This window comes from Pygocentrus nattereri, chromosome 2, assembly GCF_015220715.1.
Source record: "Pygocentrus nattereri isolate fPygNat1 chromosome 2, fPygNat1.pri, whole genome shotgun sequence".
Classification (NCBI taxonomy): Eukaryota; Metazoa; Chordata; class Actinopteri; order Characiformes; family Serrasalmidae; genus Pygocentrus; species Pygocentrus nattereri.
The window spans coordinates 33167310-33180554 of NC_051212.1; the positions used below are offsets into that span (position 1 = coordinate 33167310).

The window sequence follows — 13245 nt, forward strand, 5'->3', positions numbered from 1 at the left end:
TTGAAAAAGTGTTTGGCATTCTCCACTTCAATAAGAGTGAATCCATCATAACTGTGCAACGTGATTTTCATTGGCAGTGAACCTCCAACAGCTCAGAGCATTGGTTTTTGGTTCTACAACACTGGATGATCTCCAAAATCACTTTGAAAGAGCCAAGAGTACAGTGACACCCAACATGATCGAGTATGGTAGAATTTGATTATGGTGTTGGTGATTATGGTTTTTCTGTAATGTTTTACAAGTGAAATAAATAATTTTGAATCACCCTGTGTTTCACAACTAAAATAGTTATACACAACGAGGGCTGTGCTACATAGACAAGTTAACAAGTCAGGCCAAACGTCTGTTGTGTATATGACAAACTACAAAAAACTAGGTTTCAGTGTTAATTCTGTATAGCAACTCAGATTCACAGAGCTGTTATTCTAAAGAAATACAACCCCAATTCCAATGAAGTTGGGATGTTGTGTAAAACATAAATAAAAACAGAATACGATGATTTGCAAGTCCTTTTCAACCTACGTTCAATTGAATACACTATAAAGACAAGATATTTAATGTTCACACGGATAAATTTTAATGTTTTTTGCAAATATTCACTCATTTTGAATTTGATGCCTGCAACACATTCCAAAGAAGTCAGGACAGGAGCAACAAAAGACTGGGAAAGTTGAGGAATGCTCAAAAAACAGGTTGGGAACAGGTGAGTGTCATGACTGGGTAAAGGGAGCATCCCTGAAAGGCTCAGTCACTGACAAGCAATGATGAGGCGAGGTTCACCACTTCACAACTGTGAGCAACTGCATGAGCAACGTGTAACGTGGACTGAGGAGGTGGACGCACGTGCTGGGATAAGCAAGATTTATTAAGGGCAAATCCAAAATCACAGTCAAGACAGTCAAGGGTCATAGAGCCAATACGGATACATCAGGGGGCAGACATGACAAATCAGAATCAAACAAAAAGTACAAACTGAACATCCAACATAGCATACAACACCAACAAAGATTCAAACACCAATAAGGACCAGCAAACACAAGGGGCAAACACAGGGCTTAAATACACAGGGAAAACGAGGGACAGGTGGAAAACAGGTGGAGAAAATCAGGGGTGGATTCATGAAATGAGGGGGCTAAACCAAAACAAACGCACATGGGCTAAACAAAAACACGAACACATGGACAGGACTGGGAGGGGCCAATCATGACACAAATAGTCCAACCGTTTAAGAACAACTTTTCTCAACATGCAATTGCAAGGAATTTAGGGATTTCATCCTCTACAGTCCATAATATCATCAAAAGATTCAGAGAATCTGGAGAAATCTCTGCAAGTAAGCGGCAAGGCAGAAAACCAACATTGAATGCCCGTGACCTTCGATCCCTCAGGCAGCACTGCATTAAAAACTGACATCACTCTGTAATGGATATTACCACAGGGGCTCAGGAACACTTCAGAAAACCACTGTCAGTGAACACAGTTCGTCGCTCCATCTACAAGTGCAAGTTAAAACTCTGCCATGCAAAGCGAACGCCGTATATCAAAGCCGTAACAAAAAAAAGCCGTAAACAGCGCCGGCTTCTCTGGGCCCGAGCTCATCTGAGATGGACTGATGTAAAATGAGAAGTGTCTTGTGGTCTGACGAGTCCACATTTCAAATTGTTCACATTTCAAACTGTTTTTGGAAATCATGGACGTCGTGTCCTCTGGGCGAAAAGAGGAAAAGGACTGTCTGGACTGTTATCAGTGCAAAGTTCAAAAGCCAGCATCTCTGATGGTCTGGGGGTGTGTTAGTGCCCATGGGTAACTTGCACATCTGTGAAGGCACCATTAATGCTGAAAGGTACATACAGGTTTTGGAGCAACATATGTTGCCATCCAAGCAACGTCTTTTTCAGGGACGTCCTGCTTATTTCAGCAAGACAATGCCAAGCCACATTCTGCACGTGTTACAACAGCATGGCTTCGTAGTAAAAGAGTGCGGGTACTAGACTGGCCTGCCTGCAGTCCAGACCTGTCTCCCATTGAAAATGTGTGGCTCATTATGAAGCACAAAATACAACAACGGAGGCCCCGGACTGTTGAGCAACTGAAGTTGTACATCAAGCAAGAATGGGAAAGAATTCCACCTACAAAGCTCAAACAATTAGTGTCCTCAGTTCCCAAACACTTATTGGGTGTTGTTAAAAGGAAAGGTGATGTAACACAGTGGTAAACATGCCCCTGTCCCAACTTCTTTGGAACATGTTGCAGGCATCAAATTCAAAATGAGTGAATATTTGAAAAAAAAAACAGAATCCTTAACTGTGACTTTACAATGCACTTCTGTAGCATGGTTGATAGTGTACAAGTGTAACGGATTGAAGCGGAACCAGCAGTGCTGTAAATCTCCATCAGTGTATCTACTATTTTGGCATATTTCCTTTTACAGAAAGTATGTCATACTACAGGCTGCTGGGATGCTGTTTGCTGTTTTATTAGATTGAGGGAAACATCCTGCCTCACTGAACAGCCACTTCCACTCATACAGCCTTCATACTTTTACGAGCACAGCCACCTTGTCACGTAAAGATGCTGCTGATGAACAGGAGAGCACAAAGCTAACTCACCCAGCCCTCATACATTTACTACCACAACTTCTTTTAAAGAAACAGACGTATCTGTTGAAAAGCTATAAAGGAGAAAGTTAATGTCATATATATCTTTCGGGGAGTTAACAACCAATCTTAGTTTAATGATAACATATCACTGAGATCCTCATAACAGGGCTAGCAGAAATCAGCATTACCTTAGTGGCAGAAAAAGGGGTAAACAAAAGCTAAAACAGCTCAGGCAGTTTTATTTTATTGAGGTCCATGTAGTTTCTGAATAATAAGCCTTAGTATGTAATAAAACAGGGATTTAAAATGGTCAAAAAGCTGAGCATCCATGCTAAAATGCTTGTGATAAAAAGGTTTAGTTTTTGATAACTTGAAGTTACATATCAATCAAAATAAACATGTAACTACTGTCATTTTGTTAACATACCGCCACAGATTCTACCTTAGAGAACATTACTATGAAGTAAAGATGCAGGAGAGATATGTGGTTATGAAAAGGCCTGTTTGATGTTTCTGCATTTCCTTACAACTACTGGACCAATAACTGTAGTGCCCACCTTCAAAATGTCCAATCAGATATGACACAGGGCTGGTGTTTCCACTGAACTTCAGTTCAAGTACTTCAACAGATCTCAGTACCTCACTGTCTCATTCCCTAAACTGGAACAATGATCGCACTCATCACCACTCTTTGCCTGCTTAATACAGGTGAGTGACATTTTGAATCTGTTTATATAAAATACTGGTACTCTATACTCTACATAACTAATGTATTGAACTAGTTCACTGAAAATATTGACCTTTTTTTAGTGAAAACTGACGTCTCTGGGCTTCATGTAAAAACTGTGAGGAGTGGAAACAATGTCATCATAAAATGTGATGAAAACATTACCGGATACATCAAAACTCATGATTTAGCTTGGTATAAGCAGAGTTTAGGAAAAGTGCCAGAGCTTGTGATGAGATTGCTTGGAAAAGAAAGAACGCCCAGATTTACTTCACATTTTAATGACGGCCGCTTCACTGTGGCTGAAGAAGTATTTGATCTCAGTATTAAAGGAATAAAGGAAGAAGATGCTGGAACATATTTCTGTGGAAAAGTAAAGGCGAATGTTATAGAGTTTGGATCTGGGACTCTTTTGTTTTTTCAAGGTAAACAGCTCTTTCTAACTTTACTGCAATGCCTATACTTTTAGGTCCATTTATTTTATTTAAGAATTTACATTAATTTGTGTTTAGTGTTTTAAATAGTTTGTCATTTTTAGTAATATTTCTGTCTGTTTTATTGTTTTACTCATTATTTTAAAGCTGAGGAGATCCATCATCCTGCGACTGAAATGGTGATCAAGACTGGAGAGTCTGTTACTCTCCAGTGTTCAGTAGAGTCTCTCACTCCAGACTGTTCAGGAGATCACAGTGTGTACTGGTTCAGACATGGATCAGGAGAATCTCATCCAGGAGTCATTTACACCCATGGAAACAGGAGTGATGAGTGTAAGAAAAGCTCTGAGACTGATTCTCCTACACAGAGCTGCGTCTACAAACTCCCCAAGAGAAACCTCAGCCTCTCTGATGCTGGAACTTACTACTGTGCTGTGGCTGCATGTGGGCGGATAGTGTTCGGAAAACAAACTAAAGTTAATGTACAAGGTGAGTCTAATGATAGAATAGAGCTTCTGTTGTGTAATGGAATTTCTTTGCATTTAAAAATTTGACATTTTTTTACTAGCAACAACTCTTGTTTATGAACACATGAACTGTTACTAATCCAAAGCACAACGTTTATATCATTTCAGAAAATAATAATAGTTGGATTGTTATCACATTGACAATACTGAACGTGATATCTGTTATGGTGATCATGGTTTTGATTGGATTTCTACTTAGGAGTCAACGAAATGGTTAGTTTTGGTTTTTAGAGTCGCTGTATAACTTTTCCATTAATATTTACATTGCTTTACTACATGCAAACAATACTTAAGGTTATTTTTCTGTACAGGTGCTACAAACGACCATCCAAGCCACACTGATCAGGTAATCATGAATGTTATCAGTGTTCATGTTTCTGCACATAAGCACAGATCTGTCCTAGAATCTGCAGTATATTTATTGTTTTTTGATTACAAAATTTGCATTGTAATTGTAACACCTGCTCTCCATGTGGTCTGTAATGGATTGTAATGACTGTTCTTGTAACTTAGGCTGAGGACACAGAAGTCTTAAACTATGCTGCCCTGGATTTTGCGAAGAAACCTCCCTCCTCCAGAAAGCAGAAGCAAAGCACGAACGCAGAAAATCAAAGCATGTATTCCCAGGTCAAACACAGCTGATGGAAAATGGGTAAATCACATTTGTGCTTGCACTGTAAATGCAATCAGTAATCAACTGAGCTAACTCCAGTAGTAATGGACCACATGTTTTATTTTTGCTTTTTTTTGTTTGTTTGTTTATTTATTTTTAGGATTAAAAATAAAAACCTGTGTTTCAATGCAGACAGACAGTAATCAGATTACAAGTACATTATAAAAGTAGGGTGATTACCGGTGGTATTATATTTAAACCCAAACTTGTCCCCTTTCAACAAAATTCAGCAGTTCACTGTGTTTTATTAAGACAATCCATAGAAATGTTAGTGGTTTATTTTTATTGGTAGAACTGATATCTGCAGTGCCTTCCCAAAGAAATTTGAATCAGGTGTTTAACTTGGTTTCCCATAATGTCTGATTCTACAGCAGCAAACTGATCTCATCTGGCAGTCAGGTATTTTATTGCCTTACATAAAATGCTACACTTTTAGTAGCTATAAAATATAATGCTATAGTGGCCTTAACATTTCAGAAACTAACAGTTCAGAAACATGACTATTGTGAAAACATGAGTCTTGTGACCAGTAAGGTTGATTTCATTTTCACATGTATGATCTGTTACTTCAATAGGTATCAAATGATGTGTGCTAATATGTGTAAATTATCATTAGTTTTAATGTAAAAGTAATACATTGTGATCTCATAGTACACACCGATTGAGGTGAACTGCTCAAACCACTGAGAGATGAGCATCTACAAATTATCATCATGAAAAACTAAGCAAAAAGCACCAATATAAACCTTATAAACTAGTATAGGCATTTCAGCATACATGACTGACAGTCAAAGTTTTTAGAATGCTCTGTGTTTATAACTGTAAATAAGGGATCTCAAAAGAGTTTTTCTCTATATACGTCTAAATTGTTTAGTATCTCTTTCAGATCTACACTCTACATTTATCAATGATCTCTCTTTTATCTATGAACTCACAGGGAAAAAATAAATAGCTTGTTGATTAGAAGCATATTGTAATTTCTTTGATAGTAAAGTGTGTATAATAACATCTGTGTACAAACTTTCTATATTAACTGCAAATGTTTTATTTTTAAGTGAAATATTCAATAAAATTGTTCATGGATCATGTTGAAAAATGAAACATGAATTGTGTGCATGTTTAATTATGAGATACATTCAAAATACTTTCAACTTTGATTAGTCTTGTCTTTGAAAAATATGTAAAAGCAAAAAGTAAAAAGCAAAACTTTTGCCCCTGAGAATGCATCCTGTCTATTTGTAATATTTTCTCTTGACATATGGATACAGTTACTGCATTTATAAGTCATCATTACATTTGAGCATTCCATCCATCCATCCATTTTCTAAGCTGCTTCTCCGTCAGGGTCGCGGGGGGGTGAGCATTCCATTTATGCATTTCTATTTTTGTATATTCCATTCCTAAATCATTTATAAACATAGTGCCAGACTTTCTATTTATGTAATTTCTGAGATGCTGGATTTAGTGTATAATGTGTGATCTCAATATTGTGATTCTGCAGGTAGCAAAACAAAAGATCACTCTTTTCAATAGACATATTTTACTCACTTTATTCACTTTATTATATTCCTCTTTGCTCACTAAGGACAACAGTAGAAAACAAAGAAAACCTTAATTCAGACTCTGAATGGTGTGATTTTTACATTTACTACTCTGTGAATAAAATGTCATTTTCTGGGTGTTGAATTTTAAGTTAATGATCTCTCACTGGTTGCCTGGGAGGAGGGTGTGGCAATGGTGCCATTTTTGAGAGTTCAACTGGCTGCAGTGGAGGACAGTATGAACAGATAATACATGGTGCACTTTTTGCTTATTCACACCGAGATACAGTTTACTGCCTAATACAGTGACTAAATCATGAGCATGTGACAGCCAAGCAAGTCATTACCCAGCTTAATGTTGATTAATACAGAAACCATGTAGAAGAATTTTTCTACTCATTTCCACTGCTAAGGTAAGAGTTTTGTAGGCATCTTACCTCTGTCTGCCTATTATGGGTCAGTGTTAAAAGCCATATTGTAGCATTTCCTGTTGGTGAGGCCTGCAGTTCAAACAGCCTAATAGGAACAGATTGTAAACTTTCAGATCAGAACCACTTTTTCTATCCCTGTTCTTTTCTCCTACACCCACTATAAGTTTTAGCTCATTACTTGCATTCAGTCTTCAACTTACATCTCCTTGAGAGAGAGTTTTTTTCTGTTTGAATAAACAATTACACAACTTCTTAAGTTTATTATGGTTGCATATTGCTTTTATGCAATGTTTCTTTGTCGCGTAACTCGTCAGTTTTTGAGATATCAACACCATTCCAATTCCAGATTGCCCAGCCTGACTGTGTGATGCGTTCCTGTATACAGCTTTTTGATCGGATGCACAGATGTCGTGTAGCAATGGAATTTTGTGGAATTTTTTCCCTTAAAGAATGAATGGCGGGCAAAATTGCATGCCAATCTATGGTACTTCTGCTGGCCAGAATGACACCATTTCATGACTATCTCAGGGCAGGCCCCCAAGCATGAATTCAGTGTTATTCTGACCTGCACTCATCCATTTGTCGTTTTATTCCATCCCTCATTTCTCTCATAGAGTCCCATTCATTTTTGCCACCACTCAAACTCTATTACTTCTTTGCCCACCAAAATTTGTCACCAAAATATGTCTACTCATTCAGGGCAGGTCCCCAAGATCTAATCCATAGCCATCCTGTCCCGCACTTCTCTTTTTGTCATTTTTTCATCCCTCATTTCTCTCATAGAATCCCATTCATTTTTGCCACCTCTCAAACTCTATTACTTCTTTGCCTGACAGTCACCAAAATGTGTGTAATCATTCAGGGCAGGTCCCCAAGTTCTAATCCATAGCCACCATGACCTGCACTCCTTTATGTGTTATTTTATCATCCTTCGTTCCTCCCATAGGGTCCCATTTATTTTCTAACCCAACAAAGCCTCAACCTGTCTTTTTCCCGACAGCCATCAAACTACATGTACTCACTCAGGGCTGGTCCATAAAATCTAATCCACAGCCACACTGACCTGCACTTCTCTATTTGTCATTTTTTCATCACTTGTTCCTCCCATGTCACCATTCATTTTTGTCACCATTCAAACCGTAATACTTTTTTACCCGACAGGCACAAAAAATGTGTGTACTCATTCAGGGCAGGTCCTCAAGCTCTAATTCACAGCCATCCTGGCCCGCACTCCTTTATGTGTTATTTTATCATCCTTCGTTCCTCCCATAGGGTCCCATTTATTTTCCTTCACCAAAATAGCCCTAATCTGTCTTTTTCCAAGCAGCCACCAAAGTACATGTATTCACTCAGGTTGGGTCTCTAATTCATTGCCTTACTGACGAGCACTCCTCTTTGTCTAGTTTTTTCATCCCTCATTCATCCTATAGACTCCATAGTAACTGTTGCGCAACCATTCCATGTTTCCTTCAGGAAATGCACTTTTCTAGTTTAATATAAAATCAACAAATATAAAATAAGTAAAGGCAACAAGATGCCTTATGTTCATTTTAATTGTTCTCATCTGACATTTTTGGTCATTTTAACTGACTTGTAAATTACAGCATTTTCCTGCCACTTCACATACCTTACTTGTTAATGTATCCATCATCCAAGAAACTGTAAAATGTGTAGTCTCCACCATTTGACACATTTACCTTTACAGAAACTATGTGAGGATTTGCTGTTTCATGAGATCAAACAGAATCAGAACAGCAGACAGAATCCACATTTTTCCTCCTCAATCTGAGGAGTAATTTGACACAAACTTTCCTGGGGAGGCTGAGCAGTGTGATACCCTGGTAATTGGCACACGATCTGTGTTCCCCATTTTAAAAAAATAGGGACCACCATCCCAGTCTTCCAGTCCCAGTGGTACTATTCCGAAGGTCCATGCGACATTGCAGAGGCATGTCAGCCATGCCACCCCAACAACATCCAAAGACTTGGCAATTGGCAATTCCAGGCAAATCTTGTTCACCCCTGGAGCCTTGCCACCAAGGACCTTGCCAACTACCTCAGAGACCTCCACTGGAGAAAAGGAGTCTTACACCCCAGATGCCTCTTGCCCTGACTCCCATGAGGGAGGTAAGTCTTTTAGGTTTAGGAGTTCCTCGATGAGCTCCTTCCAACAGCCAACAATATCCTTATTTAGAGTCAGAGTTTCTCCATCCCTGCTGTGTACAGACTCAGCGAAGTCACTCTAACAACTCCTAAGTCACCAGACAGTTGTCCAGAAGCCAACCAAAAGTATTCTTCCATGACCTCTCCAAATTGTTCCCATGTTCTTTATTATGCGTCTGCTACCACCTCCACTGCACTACAGAGTTGGATGTTTTCTGGGCCAGCCAGTCCCTAAACACCTCGTTCTTCAGCTTGATGGCCTTCATCACCACCAGTGTCCACCAGTGTGTTCTTGAGTTGCTGCCTTGTCAAGCACCAACAAGATTTGGCCACAGCTACATCTGGTGGCTCCCACAATGGACGTTTTGGTCCATTTAGACTCCATGTCCCCTGTTTTGTCTGGCACAAGAGAAAAGCTCTCCCAGAGATAGGAGTTTCAGTCATTCCAAACAGGGGCCTCTGCCTCTCATTCACAGCACACCCTCACTATTCACTTGGGTCTACCAGGTCTGACTTGTTTTCTGCTATCTGATGCAACTCACAAAAAGATAGTGATTGGTTAACAGCTCAGCACCTCTCTTCACTCAAGTGCCCAGAACATATGGCCCCAACTCAGATGAAAAGACACCAAAGTCGATCATTGATCTTTGACCCAAGATGCTCTAGTAAAGGGTATACTTATGAATATCCTTGTGTTCAAACTTGGTGTTCGTTATGGACAATCTATGACTAGTGCAGAAGTCCAGCAACAATTCACCATTCAGGTTTAGATCAGGCAGGCTGTTCTTCTCATTCAGTGCCCTTTATGTTTCCCAGTCATTGCCAACATGAGCATTGAAATCTCCCAGCAAGACTTGAGTCTGTAGGTGGTGTCTTTTCCGGACCCTCTCTCCACTCACTCCAAGAGGGTTGAATGTTCTGGACTGTTGTTTGGTACATAAGCACATACAACAGTTGGAGTGTTCCTCCCTGCAGTTTTAATTTGCAATATATTGTGTTCATTGATCATAAGCGATGTTGGATGGTGTTAATCTCAGTCTTCACACTGGACCTTTTTGCCTTGGTAGACCCTACCAGGAACCTACAGCTCTGGAACACTTAGCTCTGAAGATCCCTAGACCACACAAGCCTTTCTGCCATGTCAAGGCCCTGATTCAGGAAGGGCCTATAGCCAAACCACTCTGGGAATGCACAGTCATATATAGAGTTTGAGTTTAAATCTGTGGAGGAGTCAACCCCACCCCACCCCATCCCCGCCCCAGTAACATCCAAAGTAAAGTATATGTTACTTGAATGTGTGTTACCAGTTTCAAATGTCTTTGTTTAAACTCAACAGCTGCTATGAAATGCAAATATTAATCAATGTGTGACGGTCAGACAGATTCGCAGACGCTTGCACATAAGATGCGGTGATTTTAATGATCCACTCAGTCCAAAGGGTAAAACACAACTCGCAGTGAAAGGTCCAGTCCAGTAATCGAAAACATGAAACCATCCAAAAAAGGGCAACAGTATCCAAGGGGCAAAACACAAATCATACACGGGTAAACTCGTCCAAGGGTCGATACACGAAATACACAAAACCACAGAATCAGGGAACGCTCAGTGATTGTCTAAACAATACTTTAGAAAGTTCTCAACCTGATTCCCTGGTTAAATATTAGTAGAGGACGAGCATCAGGTGAAAGGAGTTCAATAATCAGGCGACTGAGAGCGCTGATAGGTGCATGGGGAAACCACGTGATCAGTCTGTGAATCCTGGGGGTTGGAGTTTTCAAAGACCGAGTCCCCTAGCACGTGATCGATCACGTTGTCTCCCCTAGCACTCTGGGAGATGAAGTCCAGCTCCTTTGCCGAATGCGTGACAAAATGTTATTTTAATGCTAACATAACATTGAGGTCCTCATTACAAGACTGGCCGAAATTAGCATCACCTTTGCATTGAAAAAAGGGATAAACAATAGCTACTTACAACTTGAATTACAACGTTTTTACATATATTGCTGTGTAATGACATGTTTGGCTGGTATGTGCTGATGATTTTGTGACTGTATCTGATTTTTATGGTAACACTTCAACATGTTGACATGCTTGTGATAAAAAGGTTCAGTGCTTGATAGCTTGAAGTATATTGCATGTTTGTAGTTGAAAAGCCACACTTTTCACTTGTCACACAATCAGAATAAATGTCTAACTACTATTATTTTACAATTTACAACAGTTATTTGCACATACAGGTTTGCAGATAAAGATATTTTGGAATTTAACAGTGGGCATGGTAAACTAAAGAAGTAAGGGGAGAGTACATGAATTTATTAAAAAAAGGGGGGGGGGGGGGGGTGAGAGAAGATTGAATAATTCATTCCGTGCCTCAAGATAGGACATTAGCAATTGCCAAATTTGCCAGAACTTATGCATTTTCTGATTTGAGTTGTAGGTCAGCTGCTCTAATGGAAGTACTGTTGTAACCTGGGAAAACCATAGATCAACAGATGGAGCATGAGGAGTTGACCACAAAAGCAAAATACATTTCTTGGCCAAAGACACCAATATGAAAAACAGATGCTTTGTCCTATAATCAAGTACAGATTCCATATCAAGGTTTGAAAGAAACATAGCAGGAGAGAAGACCAAGCGAATCCTCAGTATTTTTTCCAGTTCACAGTGAATCCCCTTCCTATAAAATTGTATCTTGTCACATGACCAAAAACAGTGCATATATGTACCTCTTTCCTGTTTACATTTGAAACAAAGATTTGAGCAATCTGAGGAAATCCTATGGAGGCGAACTGGCGTAAGATAAGTCTTATTTATAAACTAATTTCTTGAAGGGATGTCGAGCATACTCTAGGTTGTAGGCCTTCCCAAACAAATTTCCAATTATTGTCACTTATGTTCATGCCCAGATCTTGTTCCCACATACCTCTCAAATAGGGTAGAAGGGATGTACATACACCAGACAATAAGTTATATATTTTTGAGATGAGTCCTTTCAGGTCACAGTGCCCATTCAGAAGCTCCTCTATCTCAGTCAGGTCTATTCTTAGTTTACCCGCATCTTACAGGGATTTAAGAAAATGTCAAATTTGTAGGTATTTTAAAAACTCTGATTTTGAAATACCAAACTGCTCCTGAATCTGTGAGAAAGATTTCAGAACACTGCCTGAAAATAAATTCAATATTTGGACGATTCCGGAGCAACACCATCTAGAGAGTCCTACATTCAAGAGCTGATGAAAAAGGTCAGGATTACAAGCAATTGGCGATAACAGTGAAAGATGCAGGGGGATTTTAAGATATAACTTAATGTTTCTCCAGGCTAAAAGTGTATTGGGCATTGCAAAACTCTCTGAGAGGCACTGTAGCCTGCGGAAATCATGTATAAATGGCAGGAATTTAATTGGTAAAGGCAAACAAAGAGACTCAACATTTAGCCATAAAGATGCCCTCCTATCATTACACCAAGTGAACATATTCTTTACCTGAGCAGCCCAATAATATATCTGAAAGTTAGGTATCCCAGCTCCACCTCTGTCTCTAGGTTTCATTAAATTTGCAAATTTGACTCTGGGTCTCTTATGGTTCCAGATAAACCTGGAGAATAATTTATTGAGATCTGTAAAAAAAGAAGCATCTACATAGCTTGGTATAGATTGGAACAAAAGGTAACTAACCTTTTAGTCATTGGGGACTAACCCTAACAAAAGCACATAGAGGAGTGGAAGGGGCCAATTGTGACAGCGGACAAATACGTAAAACCAAACATAGTGAACAACATTGCATCTTCTTTGCCAATTCACAGTATCTACCATTCCAAAAAATTGTAAAATGTGAAGTCTCTGAAGGCTGAAGGATTTGCTTCTCAATGAGATCAGGACACTTCCTGTCCCACTAACTCACACTCACCCAGCCTTTATACTTTCACCATTACAGCTGCAGTTTCACATACAGCCATCTCTGATAAGCAAGAGTGTATATCAGTCAAGTAATAAGAAGTGGCTTAACTGGACCATATTCTGTCATCATTAGAGTAAATTGGGCATAAAGTTAAAGGGAATCAACATCATTCAGAGACAGGCTTTGAATTCAAATCTTTACTGAAGGAATGAACATCCAAACTATAATATCCAGAGTAAAAACATGTGTTAT

At 39.2% G+C, this 13245-nt stretch overlaps 1 protein-coding gene across 1 annotated transcript; it reads left to right on the forward strand.

Moving 5' to 3' along the window:
* Window positions 1-3225: 3225 nt before the first annotated feature.
* Window positions 3226-9179, forward strand: LOC108411021. Its single transcript, XM_037543864.1, has 8 exons — window positions 3226-3308; window positions 3411-3752; window positions 3909-4250; window positions 4397-4501; window positions 4600-4634; window positions 4802-4915; window positions 8817-9060; window positions 9160-9179. Exons 1-8 carry the CDS (start codon window positions 3269-3271, stop codon window positions 9177-9179), a joined length of 1242 nt encoding a protein of 413 aa, XP_037399761.1. The 5' UTR covers window positions 3226-3268.
* Window positions 9180-13245: the final 4066 nt, after the last annotated feature.

Excerpts from the sequence above, each read along its gene's own strand:
- LOC108411021 (XM_037543864.1), top strand. The coding sequence starts at position 3,269 with ATGATCGCACTCATCACCACTCTTTGCCTGCTTAATACAG. Across the intron at positions 4,251-4,396 it reads AACTAAAGTTAATGTACAAG|AAAATAATAATAGTTGGATT; the intron begins GTGAGTCTAATG and ends ATATCATTTCAG. Across the intron at positions 4,916-8,816 it reads ATCAAAGCATGTATTCCCAG|GGACCACCATCCCAGTCTTC; the intron begins GTCAAACACAGC and ends TTAAAAAAATAG.